This window comes from Ciona intestinalis, chromosome 8, assembly GCF_000224145.3.
Source record: "Ciona intestinalis chromosome 8, KH, whole genome shotgun sequence".
Taxonomy (NCBI): domain Eukaryota; kingdom Metazoa; phylum Chordata; class Ascidiacea; order Phlebobranchia; family Cionidae; genus Ciona; species Ciona intestinalis.
In genome coordinates, this window is record NC_020173.2 from 5,581,766 (window position 1) to 5,597,825 (window position 16,060).

Here is a 16,060-nt window from a genome sequence, read left to right on the forward strand (position 1 = left end):
GACTTTATGACATCATCTTTCACGATGCCGGGGTCAAATCGATCAAGGGTGACCACAATCCCACTTTCATCTGTTACAAAACAATTATAATCAGCATTATGAGACAAATTGTTATTGTCTGGAATAATACTAATCATAAACTGCTCTTTCGGTCATTTTATTTCTAGAACCAAGTTTAGACAACCTAGTTGGTTATTCTGCTACTGCTGGCATAACAAGGCATAGTGTGATACTTTTAATTGCTCTTCAGAATGTAAACTTTAACGTACCTACATTTGGTATGTGACAAACATTATCAGTGTCAAATTTAAGGCGACTTATATAAACATACAAATTTGATACCAAAAATTAATTCGACGGAAGATTTCAAGTTTAATAAACCCACCTTCCACAACTTCCAATGAGCCGATCAGAAACCCTCGGAAAGTTTCGTTACCCCTCTCTTCCACATCCTGTATTGCATGTTTATGTGCGAGGCGTATACAACGCTCAACGCATACCAAGTCTATGGTAGGGTAATGTTGGAAACCAAACATAAAACTATCTCCTTGTGGCGTCATGTCCCTGGAAACAAAACAACATATTATATAAATAAATAAATATATAATAAAGCAAAGTTGAGGTTCAGGATACAGGGCATTTTTTAAGGAATGCTGAATGCCCTTGACTCAGTTTGGCGAAAATAGAAAAAATAAGACTTTTACAATCTTCGGACCCCTAGGTTAGGGGGTTAGGTTATAGGGGTTAGTAGTTAGTGGTTATATAGGGGTTAGGGGTTATTGGTTAGCAAATAAGGTGGGGGAGGGAGTGGGGGTGCAGACTCTTCACTAGCACCCAGACTTGATTTAACTAAACCACAAATTAATCTTACAACAACTCACCAAAGATGTTTTGGAGATAGAGGAAATACGAAACAAGAATCAACTTTTTTCACATTTTGACCATGAATATTTTTTTCAGATTCCGGGGTAAAATATGAACTAACAGAAAGCATTAAGCTGTCTTAAATTTTATCTATAAATTTTTAAATAAAATACTACAGGTGCAAGGTGCTACATATAAAGTGAAATATCCTAATTATTTTTAGAAAAACAACATATATAATTTGATAAAAAATAGAAAAATATACTTCACAAACAGACAGTAAAGTTTGAATAATGTACAAAAAGATTTACTTCGGTTACCCGGTGTAAAAAAATTACAACTATGCGCTAAAGTAAAACTTTGAACTAAAACCTGGTCGTCTTAGTCTATAATGTTAACTCCAGCGCATTTAACTTGTACTCATAAATAAGCAGACAAAATCAATAAATTTTAACTTGGAATGTTCACAAAAGATTGAATAAGCCGAAACACTATCACTTAAAATTCTAAGTTCTTTAAATATTTCTGTTTTGTTTTTAAAATTTCGCGGAATGAGCGAATTTTACCGGTAATCATTCAGCCGTGACCATTTAAACGGATGAGCGTAATTTTTATATTCTTTAGGACTTTTGGGGACTTTTTAAATAATTAAAATTAGTATAAAAAAAGACATTGTTTTATAATATAAAACCTTTAAAATAACAAATTGTTATGTAATACCGCAATTTAAAAAAACAGTTTGCGTTTATATTAAGCATGGATTATTATATTTTAACTTTTGCTATTTTTTAACGAATTCAATCTATACAACAATAAAAATGTCCCTTTACGATTACAAATATTTCAGCCCACATTAAGTAAATTCACTTGGCAACGTTTCTACTTCACTCAAGGGCCTCTGTGGAGTTTATCAAAGAAACAGTGTGGAGAAAGTCATATTAAGCGATGCGAGATACAAGCACAGAACGTAATGCAAACACAGTACAGCAAGTTAGGAAGCTACCAGTTTTGTGGCTGAGTAGCTATTAACCTAGCAACAGGTTCGCTTCACCGGAGATTAAAGTCTTTTTCCTGTTCATAAAGTATTGTATTAAAACATTCAGCCGAACATAGTAAGCCATTTGAAACGCAGGGCAGTGTATTTTATATTCTGGACAGATAGGAAGCAATTACATATGCTGATGGCGTGCTAATAACAATATCCTACATAGGAACATGCGTCGAAAATACATAACGTTTGGAGCTTTCTGTTCAGTTTCGTTGTTCATAGTATGGCTGTATATCTGGAATATGGTAAGTTGTTGCTTGAATAAACACGAGGTATCACCAAAGCGTATATGTATTACTTTGTATGTTTTGCTAACACTAAGCACTCAAACTAGTGATAAGTCGCACCAAGTGTTGGTCGGTTCTCATTTAAAATAAAAGTGACGTCAAAGTGTATTATGTGATGTTGCTTTATTTTAGTGCTTTTGGGCGCTTATTTCTCTATATTATTTCTTCTATTATACGATAAAATCTGCAATGTGATTATCTCAGCATAATTCATTCATTGATTCATTTTTCCATTGTATTTAATCATTGTTTTCACATTATCGCTTCATTTGTTACGAATGGTGGTTTCGTAATTCTGCGAACCACCAAATATAATGACGTAGCAACGTTATATATTCACATTGCGGAACCGGGTTTCTCGCTACAACATAAAACAAAGCTTCGATGTTTGTATAAGTCTCCTCTACGACATACCATATACGCCCCTAATGTCTGAGCATACAATATTACACTGTACCAAGTAGTTACTATATATTATAGAATGAAATTTTGTTTATCTCTTAGTACCGGCACGCTAACGAAGATCATATTCAATTTATGGAAAATACATATAGTGGCAATAACAATGAACAAAGCATTGTTGTGATTTTAACCAAAGTCATATTTTAGCATATAGTGGTATATCTGTGTGACAGAAAATACAAGTTTTAATATTGGTATTAATGTGTATCATAAAATACGAGTTACATTTATTCTTAAGTAGCAGAAATAATGCGAATTCGGTTATTCTAATTATATTGAAAGGTCAAAGGCGCGTAGATTTGGCCGGCGAGAAAACTAAGTAGAGCTTGGTGCGTGGAAGCCTTCACTTCCAAACCACGTTATAGCTAAACGTACATTCTAAAGCACCATGCTTACCTAAACATTGCCGCGTCAACAGCGCTGCAGGCGATTTGTGACGTCATATATCCCTCTATTGAACTTGGATTATTTTCCACAGAGCAGTGTTTCCGTTTCGGTAAATGGTTTCTCGTCACCAGCGGTACATTCAATGCAACGAAACAAAGGTAAGGAAACACTGGTCCGCAAAAGTTATTAAAGACAAGGTAATGGAAAGCATACGTAACTATTATGCTAACAAGCAATTAAACGCACATTGCTATTGAACTACCATTAAGCCAGTGGTGTAGGACTTAATCATATTTGGCTGCGCTAGTGTATACCACTATGGGGTAAGATGGGATAGCGTTGTTATCTAAAACCCGTATTACGGGTATATAATTCTGTTTTATACGGGTATATAATTCTGTTTTCATTCTTTTTTAATATTGAATGAGACCTGTAAGTTTTGTAAATCCTGTAACGTGAGTTTAATATTTATGTATCCGCACGATGGCAGAAGAGAAACCGCATATTGTTCCGAGCAAAGGGATTATCCTTATATGGGCAATGTTTATCATGCCTGGGGAAATCCCCAAACACCCATTATGCGGGGGCGGATGCACAGTCACGCATGACCGAGCATACTTCGATGACGCAGACGCTGTTGTGTTTATGATGAAATCAGCGAAGCGAAACGATCTACCAGATCCCAAGAAAAGGTTTGAAAAATATTCGCCATATTTTCGCGCCTAAAATATTTAAATTTTCAGGCGACCCAATCAGGCGTTCGTATGGTGGTCACGTGAAAGCGCATGGACGGCAAAGTATTTGTACCGAAAAAGTTTGGACGATTTTGATGATTACTTTAACTGGACGATGACCCACAGACGAGATTCAGACGTTAATGGAATGTTGTATCCGTTTGTTGCGAGAGACTTTGTGAAGACAAGACTCAAGTAAGACACCTCATGCTCGCTGTCAATTATAACATGGGTGTCTTGTTGCACACCATACATGGTCATCCCATGTTCACTGTTGAGTTATTACGTGGGTGTCTTCTTATACACCAGACACACATGGTGTATTCATACACCTCATGCTCACTGTCGAGTTATAACATAGGTGTCTTCTTATACACCAGACACACATGGTGTATTCATACACCTCACGCCTGTTGTTCAGTTATAACAGCAGTGTCTTCTCATACACCAGACACACATGGTGTATTCGTACACCTTATGCTTACTATCCAGTTATAACATGGGTGTCTTCTTATACACCAGACAGTAGACACACATGGTGTATTCATACACCTTATGCTTACTATCCAGTTATAACATGGGCGTCTTCTTATACACCAGACACACATGGCGTGTTCATACACACCTCATGCTTACTGACGTTGAAACTCTGTAACGACATTATCAATGACGTAATTTTGGTTTCTAGGCAAACGATCGACGCAGAGAACGACGATTTGTCACGTGATCCTGGAATCGTTAAGACGGAAAACATTCTGTTTGGAAGCGAAGATCAACGGAAGGACAACCAGGAGATGGAGCCAAAGATTCGTGATGTCATCGCACGAAAAACAGGAGTTGTTGCATGGGTGGCAAGCAACTGTGCCCTCACAGAGGGTGCGAAACAAAGGTTTATTGTTGTGCAACAGTTACAAAGGTTAGGGGTTGGGGTGGATATTTATGGACATTGTGGGAACCTCACTTTTGGGAGTAAAGGGTTTTACCCAACATTGGCTGACTATAAGTTCTACTTGGCCTTTGAAAATGGGGTTCATTGTCGGGGTTATATCACAGAGAAGTTATGGTTCAACGCATTTTACTCTGGGGCTGTTCCTATTGTGTGGGGTCCTCCTAAAAGTGATGTGGAAGAAATTGCTCCTCCAGGATCATTCATTCATTATGATGACTTTAATTCACTTGAGGAGCTAGCTAAGTATTTAAAACACTTAGACACAGACATGGGCGCTTATACAAAGTACTTCGCGTGGAGATGGAAAATACCGGGTTATTATCCTTTACTAGGTGTAAATGACTATAAAGACCGGGCTTTGCTGACAAAACATAAAAACCATTTTGATAACGCGTTTTGTGAATTGTGTCGGTTCATAAAAGGGGGCGTGAACCAAGTTTCTCATAAAACAGTTCCTTCACTGAAAAAGTTTTGGTTTGACGCCGATACAGATGATTGTTTAAAAAGAAACTGAACTTTTTAAAGTTTTTGCTAGAGTAGTTTTTAAGATTTCTTAAATAGATAATAGATATTTTTTATAGTGTTTGTCAAATATAAGTTAAATAAACACCTGTGAAAAGTGGTGCAAGCAATGCCAGGCTATTGTTTGTTAACCTTTATAAATCTACATTTTGTTGCAATCTGTTCTTAGGTATAGTAGGGTGGGGGAAGATGGGACACCTTTTCATTCTATTTTGTCGTACCATTTGGTAGTAAACAAGGAAAATTCAAAGAATTATAAAACCGTATCCTCGGACTCCCATAGACCGTTGTTAATTGTTTAAAACATGATCAGAATATTTGGGTATTATGTGCAAAAGGTGTCCCGTCTTGCCCCAACCTACTATATAAAATATGCTGTAATTGTGCCTTAAAACTTGTCATTGTTTCATTTATTTATTATATTTAGTTTACCCAAAGTGGAAGCATTTATGAAAAGTTAATAAAATAAACTGCATAGAAATTTTACAGAAAAGACCACAATTTATGTGGGTAAAAGTTTTTACAAAATCAGAAAAAATAAGAATCTTGACAGAAACTGCATAATTTATGAAAACGAAATCACTTTTAAAGTTTAAAGAAATGTAAAAGTTAAGATTACAAATACGCTGCTGAATAAAATAGTAATAACCTCACGATCACTGGCTTCAGTTACGTGCCACTTGTCATGAATAAGTGTGACAACTCCACCAAGCAAGCGTTATTTGATTGACGCACAGATTCAAAAAAGTAACTCTGAAATTAAAAGAAACTTCAAAATGAATGAATAAACGTAACTTATTTAACTTCAGTCGTTATAACACAGGTGTTCATACACCTCGTGCCAGCTAATTATATTCACTATTTTGTGGTAATACATTTCCAAATGAAACTAGGCCATAAGCAGAGCTTGTGAACCTGTACAAGCCACCAGACATAGGTAAAGTAAACCTGTAGAAAAACCTTACCACTTGCATGGCTGTAAAGTAAATTATGAAAACATTTTTTGCCTGTGGGAAGTTTTTTACACTCACCTTTAAACTGAACATTTGAGAAACTGAAAATAATTCAACAAATTCGTATCCTGGTTGTAATTCCCGTCGTGTTAGGTCGTCAAGTGAATGTATGTAACTGTTAATAATAGAGTTTTACTAATGTATGTCATGCACATTGTCGAATAATACCAAAAGTCTCTTTTTTTAGACCAGGCCTATTAAATACATGGTGTATTCATACACCTCATGCTCACTGTTAAGTTATAACATGGGTGTCTTCTTATACACCAGACACACATGGTGTATTCATACACCTCATGCTCACTGTTAAGTTATAACATGGGTGTCTTCTTATATACCAGACACACATGGTGTATTTACCATTTACACAACTCATGCTCATGGTCTAACTATACCACAGTATCTAAATAAACAAACATATCAACAACTCACCTATGATTTGCTTTAAACTTGACACCAACAAATAATATAGCTGGGGGTTTAAGGTCAATTTTCACGACTTGCAACATAAACTCTTCGAAACATTGAGATAAAATCCATAGAGATTGAATGGTGAGACGGGTCAATGCACTGAGTGTATGTAAGGTACATTTTAATTATTATATAATAATGAATCAGTGTGCATGTGTATATTCATACACCTCATGCTCACTGTTGAATTATAACATAGGTGTCTTCTTATACACCAGACACACATGGTGTATTCATACACCTCATGCTCACTGACAAGTTATAACATGGGTGCCTTCTTATACACCAGACAAATGGTGTATCTATACACCTCATGTTTACTGTCTAGTTAGCCATTTTTGTATTTATCCTCAGGGTGGAAGACCAAGGATTTAAAACATTGGTGTTGCAAACCATGCATAGTGGCTTCATACACCCCATGCTCACTGTCAAGAGGATACTTTTATGTTTATACTTAGGGTGAGTAACCACAAAGTCTTATACAGAAGTGCTGCACACCATACATAGAGGCTGCATACACCTCATTCTCACGATTCAGCAGACTATCAGTATCATTAACCTTAAAGTAAAGCTTGAAATTTGAAACAAGGAACCTTTTTGTTTAACAATAGGTGTTAACTGACCTTGGTAGAATAATAAAGCAAGAACCTCGTTTCTGAATGTTTTTCATCAAAATTTGAAGAAGTTTTAACATGTAAGGGCGACAGTTAAGTTCTGGCCAACATAACTTTAACATATCGCTTGGAACGACAGATGTAAAAACCACTTCATGTTTTTTCGGGGAGAAATTGTTTGGTTTTGTTTCTTTTAAGTTGAGTTTCTCCCTTGCAAGGGTGGGGTTGGTTTTTTCAATTAGTTTTGAAATCCACTCGCTGTAAACCGATGAGCCACATGGTGGTTCAATTTCAAGCACTGTATGATTATGCTGAGTAATTATTCTTTGTAGATCTTCCTCTAGAACGAGGTTAGTCAGCGATAAATTTGTTGATTCATCAGAAAAATGTGTCGAGTCGTCCGACATCTCTGCTGAGTTATCATGAAAAACTGCTAAATCATTCCTTAAAACAGCTGACTCACAATCTATTGTTCGTTGTTCGAACGACAATTGGTAACCGGCGATAACATCCGTGTCGCAGAAAATTGAAGAATTGATGACTCGTAACTTTTCCCCGAGCTTCACGCTTGATTCGTTCCACCAGAAATGCTTCTTACGCATCACAATCCATTCTGGGTCGTCATGGAAATGAGATTCGAATCCGTTATCCGAGGAATGGGAAGCGTGGTCAACTCCCTTGCCCTGGTTGTAAATATATTATCAATATTCAAAGCTGAAACAACCGTGGTAAGAATCTGGTGCTTTATATTTTATTATACAATTTGTTGGACTTTAACTTTGTCTGTTATGTTTTCGTAGCACCAGATCCTTACTGTATTTCATTGCACAAGAATTATCCAACTTTATAAGCACCAGATCAGGGTCGAAATCATAAAATTTGTTACAGCTAAAACAACCATAATATAACTGTAATAAATTCTGTTAATGTCACCATGAACTGGTGCTCATATAGCAGGACAATTCTTGAGTAAAGAAATACAAATATAGATGTTAAAACAACCACTTACAGTTCTTAAAAACGCACTACAGAACAAATAACTGTATAATCCCATGAAGCTAACTCTGACCCTGTGTCATATAGCAGGATGATATATAGTTGTAAACACACAGAACTCACCAACACTCTGTCACTAAACGAACCCTCCAACCTTGCACACTGTTTGATGTTTGAACGAATTCCCCCAGATTGTAACACACCAGAGGGCACTATGCAAAGCTTCTGTTTGATCTTACGCAAGTTACAAACATCAAAGAAGCGCTGGGTTACTTGTTCCTGGACCTTGGCGTAAGTTAGGGGGTAAAAAGAAATGAAAGGGTTATTTAGAAGAAATAATTTGTCTGTAAGGTAAATAATCTATCAGCGGCTCATCTGGTATGAAAAACGTAAGGTATTTCTGACTTTTGTCTGCTATCAGACAAGACTTTATCAGGGAATGTGAATGTGATGAAACATTAACAATAACTTTTTATACAAGTGGGTGTGTGCATAACTTGGTGGACAGAAGTCAGTTATTAACCTCATTTACACTGACGATGGACCAAGTTGAACAACTCACTTGTTTTATTGTCGATTTGGCATCATCTGTAATATTGTTGTAGTAAAAGATGTTTCTATTGATGGCGGATTCTTGTAAAGTTACAAACAATCGAACACACGCTGTGTGTTGGTCTATGAAACTGTCGGGAAGGAAACTGGGGGGGAATATTGAGAAACCTAGGATGTAGGGAATTGAAATTTTATTTTATCTCTGAAGTTAAGGAAATGCAACTATAATATATGCAATATGAAAAAAAGTACAAAAAAATGACAGTCTAATGGCAGGTTGAAGGAAACTTATTTAATCTATTGATTATTCTATAAAGATAAAATATTCTATCCCATAAAGTTTCCATAAACTTACAAAAAAATCTTCTGTTTATAAAAGTAAGGCCCTTAATGAGGTGTCTGACAGCCCAACGCCAAGAAACAGATAATTCATAAACAGGAAAAGATAAAACTTCATTAACTCCAACTACTTACCTTTATTTAAAACATTATGAAATGGAAAATGTTTGCGAAGATTTTCATGAAACTCCTTCCATCCATCCAGCCCACAGTAATTCCTACACACAACATAAACCTCAGAGTTTCCGGCTTTGCTTGTCGCAGGTTTGATGACGGACACCTCTTCAAACAAGCAACATAGCAAGTACATAATAGACGCTGAATGTACTTCGAACAAAGTGAACATCTTCATCACGAAGGTTCCTCCGGAGCAGAGCAACTGAAGAGCATCCAGCATCTCCACGTGATGCAAAGGAGCAACCACCGTCTCTTGCTCTCCAGGTTTATCGGCGCAGTTCAAACTTCCATCAGCGGTTACTAATCCGATTGTTGCATCATCAAACTCATTGTGACAATGCGCACTCAAAGAATCCATGAATTCTGTAAATGAAATAATTAACATGTATTCCCTTACTTTTGCTACCAAAATGTGAATAATCTTTTAGCTGCTAATAATTAAACACGCTATGCATTTCCGATATTTTTTTTAGGGAACGAAATATATAAACGGTGTTTTTGTAGTATGTTTGTAACAAGCAACAAAGTAAGCTCTAAAAATGTAAATTTTAATTTCTAAGCTAGGGTAATTATTAAACTGCTGATTCTACTATGGGTTAATACGGTTTTAACTCAATACAATAGTGAGTATTGGGTTTGGCCTGGTCACTTATGCTCATGGAGAAATAGTATTAAACATTAATATAATATAAAGCATCTATCAAAACTATCAATACATTACATATATAACAATGAATGAAAAACACATGCAATACCCTAATGCAAATATTCAACAACCAACATGTAAAAACCAACCTGGTTTAAAAACATCTCCTGTGTTGTCTTGTCCAAAACACCACGATTTTAAAGTCCTTGATATGAGTCTGTCATCCACTATACATGAAGATAGAGGATTACCCTCATAGTATGGGTTTAGGGTATTCCCCACCCACTTATGCTTAACATTCGGGCGCTGACTTTTGAGATGGTGATTCAAACTCGCAATGAAACCACCAGGAGCTTCACATAGGTGAACAGAACAGAGTGTATCACCTGCACCACAGTTGGTTGGTATAACATTCCCATAAGATAAAAGCTCATGGAATTTACACCAGGCTTGGGTGCTTAACTCTGGCTGAATCCTCCGACGCAGAACGTTAAGTACTTTCCCTGACGGGTTGACAAAAGTAGTGTGTTTGTTCCATTTTTGTATTTCATAATGATTCAGTGAACTTTTGACCTCATTTAACCCCTCTTTGACCCCAGATAACCCCCCAACCACCCCACCCTCACAACTAAATATCGCACACTGAGGTATCTTCCATTTATCATCGGTTGGGTTTTTATAATGAAACCTCTTCTGGAACGCTTCTTCTGTTAGAATATCCGGGTCATAATGATCCATTATTACAAAACAAACTAAAAACCTAAAAAATGTAAAAACAATGTTGAAAAATAATTGTAATTTAAGTTTCTATTCAAATGAACTAAATTTAAGTTACAAAATATTGAATACAAACCATGTTTGTCCAAAATGATTTGGTTTAAATTGGTCACCGAGTGAAAGATAACAAAATTTCACAAAATTGTATTATAGGGCGAGGAGCAGAAAAAATTAAAGGAAAAATATCATTTTTAATGACAAAAATAATCAAGTTTGTCTAAAATTTTAAATAGATCAAAAATTTAAACGTCAAGTTTAATTCTTTTAGAATAAACTTCATGCTGCGTTCCAAACTCATAAAAATGTGGCGCGAGTTCATGTAACCAATCCGGTTCAACCAATGTGACGTCTCTCATAAACATTTTCGATGTTTCCAATATTTCGTTAAAAACAAGAAATTTTGGAGGATATTTTTCAGCAATAAGGACCGATGATGGATGAATGTGGAGTGTGACATCATTATGGAGGCCTCTGTATGAACCATCATGGTGTAATCGAGCAGCGTTTGCGAAAAACCCTGACACAATACAGCGCTGGATTTTAGAAATGTCACTTTGTGCAGGTTGTACTGCTACCTTGAATCTGTTCATATATTTGCAAAGATTCTCACGTATTTTTACCGCTCTCTTCAGCGCTTTGTAGTTCAAATAATACTTCTCGCACCATTTCTTTGTTTTGTTTCCTTCGTTTATGAAACAATCGTAAATATTAAGCAGAGTGAAATGATCTCCTTGTGCGACAGCGAACTTACGATGCTCCATTGCTGCTTTCCCTCGCTCATTGGTCGGAAAGATTGCGACATCACGGACTTGTAACATTGCTACTATAGTTACAATCTCACTTGAACAATCAAATTTTTCCGACTCCAAAAGCATCTTCACAAACATTGGATTCAATGGAAACTCAGCCATAGTGACCCCTAATGGTGACGTAAGATTCCCGTTTTGGTCAAGAGCTCCGAGAGCAAAAAGCAGTTCAAGTCCACGGACCATGCACTGTGCGGGAGGTGGGGATATAAAATGGAATCGTAAAACGTTATCCACACCCAGTGCTTTTAGCTGAAGAATAACAGACATCAGGTTGGAACGCTGCATTTCTGGCGGGGTGGTTTTTTCCAAAGACATAGCTTCTTTCTCAGGGCATAGACGGTAAACTTTACCATTTCTGCAACATAAACATTAAACAAACATCAGTGAAATTAAATTTTATCATAGTGGGGTTTACTTAATAATATAACATAGCTTATTATGTCTTAAACTAAGAAAATTAGTGTCACCTGGTTAAAAACCGACAACTGGTTTGTTTCTTATCATATATTATATATGGATATATGTAATAACGAAATTATACAACCTGTTATAAAACAATGTTAGTTTTATTATTAAATACTTTCTATACCACATCTAAGACAATACAACTTATATATGAATAACAGGAGTTTTTTCAGGAATATACAATGAGGAGTTAAGTGGGGGACTTAAGTGGATGGACAATTATATCACACTCCTGCTAAAAACACCTGTGATAAAAAAGATACTTGCTAGGTGTATCAACCACACCTAATTTTCTTCCAATTAAATATAAACATGTTTTTAACAGTGTTTTAACAACTGTTGTTTTGTCGCTATATCCTGTATTTCATTTAAAAATATTTCTAAATCTTCGCTACCGTAAAAGAAGAGGCAAACAAAAGTTGTTATTATTAATTTATTATTATTATAATATGACATACCTGCATCTTCCTGCTCTTCCAGCTCTTTGCTCCAAGGATGCTTGGGAAGCGGGACAAACAATCAAAGATTCAATTCCCGACGATGGGTTGTAAACCTTGAGCTTAACGAAGCAGCAATCCACCACAAACGTAACACCTTCAATAGTTACTGATGTTTCTGCCACGTTTGTAGCCACAATAACTTTCCTTGTGTTCCTAGAAACTCGTTCAAACACTTTAAACTGTTCTTTCTCATGTAAACCGCTATAAAACGGCAAAACTTTTAAATATTTCTTCTTATCCTGCCCTCTGCTACGAAGGTCATCAATTAATAATCGAACAGCTGTCCGGACTTCATCCTGACCTGTCAGAAACACAAGTATGTCGCCATCGCCTTCATGACGGTGAATCTGCAAAACTGTCTCCACGGTTGCTTTCACATAATCAGGCACTGGGTCGGAGGAATAAAAAACTTCAATTGGATAATTCCTTCCCTCCACTGACAACACACCCACATTATCTTGAGACTTTCCAGCGTTTTTTATCGTGAAAAAATCCTTAAAAAATTCCGCTGAAATGGTCGCTGAAGAAATTATGATCCTTAAATCTTGTCGCTTACGTTGTATCTTCTTTAACAGCCCCATGCACATGTCAGTATTAATGCTCCTCTCATGAGCTTCATCCACAATGACAACATTATACTTCTTCAGCAAAGGATCACTCATCATCTCTCTAAGGAGGACCCCATCGGTGACAAACTTGATCACTGTTTCTCTTGGATCAAAACAATCGTCGAACCTAATACCGTATCCCACCTCACCCCCCAATAAAGAACCTCGCTCTTCCGCCACACGAGTCGCTAGAGTAACAGCAGCTACACGCCTAGGTTGTGTAATGAGACATCCATGTTTGCCTTTTTCTGTCCATCCACTTTCAACCAGATATTGTGGCACCTGCGTGCTCTTACCCGACCCAGTCTCCCCCACTATAATTAGGACATTATGCTTCTCTAATAGATAAAGAATATGATTTCTATATTGAAATATTGGCAACCTTTTTCGCTGATTCATAAGCGACAGATCGGCATGGTTATTAAAAACCACTGTGTCATCTGACCCCGCCCGTTCCTGCTTCACGCTTTCATTTGGTTGATCGTCTCCAGGTCGCCAAAATCTTGGTCGACTCATTTTATTTGGACAAGAACTTGACAACGCAATTACAGTTAAAGGTCTAAAAATTAAAAATAAATTGTTGTTAAGTCTGTTGTTAAGTCTTAAGTCTCTGGCAAGTTATAACATGAGTATCTTATTTTATATTATATACCCAAGCTATAAGGTATAATTAGCACACACCTCATGCTCACTGTCAAGTTAGAACATATACACAAACTTAAACATTATAAATAAATATAATATAACCATTATGTCATTACAAATAACAAATCCGACAAAAACACCCACAACACAGAGAAAATTTAACACAGTAATATAATTTAATAATAATAATGTTGCATCGTTTTAGGACACTATATTCACCAACATTTAACGCATTATTCATTCTATACTTCTATACACATAACTATTTATTTCATATTCAAGTTTACTTTGCGCCTATGTATTTACTGTTTACACCATTTGTGTCCAACGGACTTACTTATCGCCCGACGCGCGTAAAAACCCGCACGAAAGTTTCCTTCTGTGGTAAACGTTTACAAAACGAGACAGGTAAAAACATTAATCGATTAGTACTTGATACTCGAATTTGACAGCCAAAGTATAGTATGTATTGTATTACATATTCCGTACTTTATATCCAATTAATTATATGAAACACGAATTTAATGTGATATTGTATTTTGCCGATTCGTGTTCAGGCGCTATGGGACCAGTGGAACTCATATGCGCCCTATACACAACACGCACTTCTGTACTGGCTTGCTGCTTTAGAATATTTCGTTTTCGTTTAAGAGGATTTTTAGCTCGATCAATGAATTCAGAACCACCACAGAAAAAGATGTGTTTGAACGGGGAAAAAGTTAAAATCGGAACACATAACGGCACTTTTCACTGCGATGAAGTGTTGGCGTGTTATCTGTTGAAATTACTGCCAAAATATAAGGTAAGTTACCATTTGTAACATGTTTACTGGTTAAATTATTTGGCACTAGTGAATAATCCTCCGGTACATAGCAGAATAGGCAGGTTGGTGGTTAGGGGTTTAGTGAGTATAGGAGTTAGTGGTTAGCAAATAAGGTGGCAAAGGGATTCTTCACTAGCACCAGTGGGATTTTGAAAGTTCTGACATTTAATAATGTTCATACTGTTTGCATAGTTTAACTTCAATGAATTTAAGGTGGTTAAGGCTATATTCTGTTTTTACTTTTACAAATAACAGTCTATCTTCATGGTTATAGGAATAGTATTTAATAACCAACTAGTAAAACCTCCTACTTGTTTTGGTTCCAGGACGCTGAGATAGTTCGAACAAGAGACACAGAAATCCTAAATAATTGTGATATAGTTGTTGATGTTGGTGGTGTGTATGATCACGATAAAAGCAGATACGACCACCATCAAAGGTGGGCTGAGGTTTATTATACAATGTGGGCATGGGGGTGGCAACTACATGTAAGTTGCTTAAGTTTCAATGCACGGGGATATAAATGACCAAACCAACCAAAATTCATGTCTGCTTATCCACACACTGCAATAGCTTCAGCAACTCGACTGTGGGCATGGGAATGGGAATGGCAACCATGGATAAGTCACTCAAGTTCCCACCAAGCATAAAAATTCAAATGACAACATCTGCCAGAAGCCCTTTTTAGTTTTTACCATTTGACTTACTACAATAGCTTTATAACAATGGATGTGAAACAATTTAAATTTAGATCTAAAGGAAATCAATGAAAATTCACTCTTATATTTATTCTTTACAGATCATTCTCTGGCACCATGAACTCCATACGACCAGATAAACCATGGAAAACTAAACTAAGCAGCGCTGGGCTTGTGTATTGTCATTACGGGGAAGAAATATTGAAGTTATTGCTTGGAGAGGAGGGGAGTGATGAAAAGATTGTTTCTGTTATTTATGATAAAGTAAATAAATATATCTGCTCTATATTTAGTTGTGTTGTTCTATTCTATATGGACGAAGTGGTACAACAAGTCACGATAAGGGACTTGGGGTTTATGCCAGAGTTGGCCCATTATCACAAAATTAGTCTGCTGTGAGAAATTATTGTCAATGGTAGACAAGTTGTATAACTATGAATGGCCCACCATAGTTTGCAATATATGTTTTTGCTCTGAAGTTGCATAACATTATTAGAGGGTAAATAAGTGATGAATAAGTTGTGTACTTCGCTGGTATGTTGTATATATAAACACCAAATATGCAAAACTACCTCCTGAATATGTTTAAAATAATAAATTATTAATATAGAAATTACAAACAACATTATCAATAATATAAATAAGCTTACCTATTTCAGATTTTAGAGGTAATT

General features: G+C 36.2%; 4 protein-coding genes across 5 annotated transcripts in view; 2 read left to right on the forward strand and 2 right to left on the reverse strand.

Annotated features, from left to right (window-relative positions):
- Window positions 1–1,644: 1,644 nt before the first annotated feature.
- Window positions 1,645–5,245, forward strand: LOC100185557 (alpha-(1,3)-fucosyltransferase 6-like). Its single transcript, XM_002121382.3, has 5 exons — window positions 1,645–2,157; window positions 3,140–3,206; window positions 3,539–3,740; window positions 3,792–3,977; window positions 4,471–5,245. The coding sequence occupies exons 1-5, from the start codon at window positions 2,080–2,082 to the stop codon at window positions 5,243–5,245; spliced, it is 1,308 nt and encodes a 435-aa protein (XP_002121418.1). The 5' UTR covers window positions 1,645–2,079.
- A 401-nt stretch (window positions 5,246–5,646) lies between these two features.
- Window positions 5,647–10,817, reverse strand: LOC100183192 (cap-specific mRNA (nucleoside-2'-O-)-methyltransferase 2-like). 2 transcript variants are annotated; one of them, XM_009861212.2, is made up of 8 exons: window positions 10,211–10,817; window positions 9,374–9,778; window positions 8,910–9,067; window positions 8,471–8,632; window positions 7,361–8,034; window positions 6,699–6,836; window positions 6,285–6,381; window positions 5,647–6,006 (listed from the first exon to the last, which is right to left on the reverse strand). In XM_009861212.2, the coding sequence occupies exons 1-8, from the start codon at window positions 10,797–10,799 to the stop codon at window positions 5,923–5,925; spliced, it is 2,307 nt and encodes a 768-aa protein (XP_009859514.1). In that variant the 5' UTR covers window positions 10,800–10,817; the 3' UTR covers window positions 5,647–5,922. The 2 variants fall into 2 exon arrangements, with proteins under 2 accessions (XP_009859514.1, XP_026691478.1); XM_026835677.1 differs by lacking the exon at window positions 6,699–6,836.
- Window positions 10,818–10,967: 150 nt separating this feature from the next.
- Window positions 10,968–13,807, reverse strand: LOC100182369 (probable ATP-dependent RNA helicase DHX35). Its single transcript, XM_026835679.1, has 2 exons — window positions 12,571–13,807; window positions 10,968–12,002 (listed from the first exon to the last, which is right to left on the reverse strand). The coding sequence occupies exons 1-2, from the start codon at window positions 13,734–13,736 to the stop codon at window positions 11,081–11,083; spliced, it is 2,088 nt and encodes a 695-aa protein (XP_026691480.1). The 5' UTR covers window positions 13,737–13,807; the 3' UTR covers window positions 10,968–11,080.
- Window positions 13,808–14,433: 626 nt separating this feature from the next.
- LOC100175246 (UPF0160 protein MYG1, mitochondrial-like) overlaps window positions 14,434–16,060 on the forward strand; it is a 5,546-nt gene continuing 3,919 nt past the window's right edge. The window contains exons 1-3 of the mRNA XM_004226305.4: window positions 14,434–14,667; window positions 15,015–15,127; window positions 15,488–15,650. Of these exons, the coding sequence (XP_004226353.3) occupies window positions 14,536–14,667; window positions 15,015–15,127; window positions 15,488–15,650 (408 nt within the window). The 5' untranslated portion in view covers window positions 14,434–14,535. The remainder of the gene's footprint in view (window positions 14,668–15,014; window positions 15,128–15,487; window positions 15,651–16,060) is intronic.

What these genes read in the sequence shown, in the direction of transcription:
- LOC100182369 (XM_026835679.1), bottom strand. Translation starts at nt 13,736, where the DNA reads ATGAGTCGACCAAGATTTTGGCGACCTGGAGACGATCAACCAAATGAA. An exon ending in GGAAGAGCAGGAAGATGCAG is followed by an intron (nt 12,003 to 12,570) that starts GTATGTCATATT and finishes TTTATGTTGCAG; the next exon opens with AAATGGTAAAGTTTACCGTC.
- LOC100185557 (XM_002121382.3), top strand. Translation starts at nt 2,080, where the DNA reads ATGCGTCGAAAATACATAACGTTTGGAGCTTTCTGTTCAGTTTCGTTG. An exon ending in GGCTGTATATCTGGAATATG is followed by an intron (nt 2,158 to 3,139) that starts GTAAGTTGTTGC and finishes TATTTTCCACAG; the next exon opens with AGCAGTGTTTCCGTTTCGGT. An exon ending in TTCAATGCAACGAAACAAAG is followed by an intron (nt 3,207 to 3,538) that starts GTAAGGAAACAC and finishes GCACGATGGCAG; the next exon opens with AAGAGAAACCGCATATTGTT.
- LOC100183192 (XM_009861212.2), bottom strand. Translation starts at nt 10,799, where the DNA reads ATGGATCATTATGACCCGGATATTCTAACAGAAGAAGCGTTCCAGAAG. An exon ending in CGTTTAGTGACAGAGTGTTG is followed by an intron (nt 8,035 to 8,470) that starts GTGAGTTCTGTG and finishes ATTTACAACCAG; the next exon opens with GGCAAGGGAGTTGACCACGC. An exon ending in TGCTTTATTATTCTACCAAG is followed by an intron (nt 6,837 to 7,360) that starts GTCAGTTAACAC and finishes ACATACACTCAG; the next exon opens with TGCATTGACCCGTCTCACCA.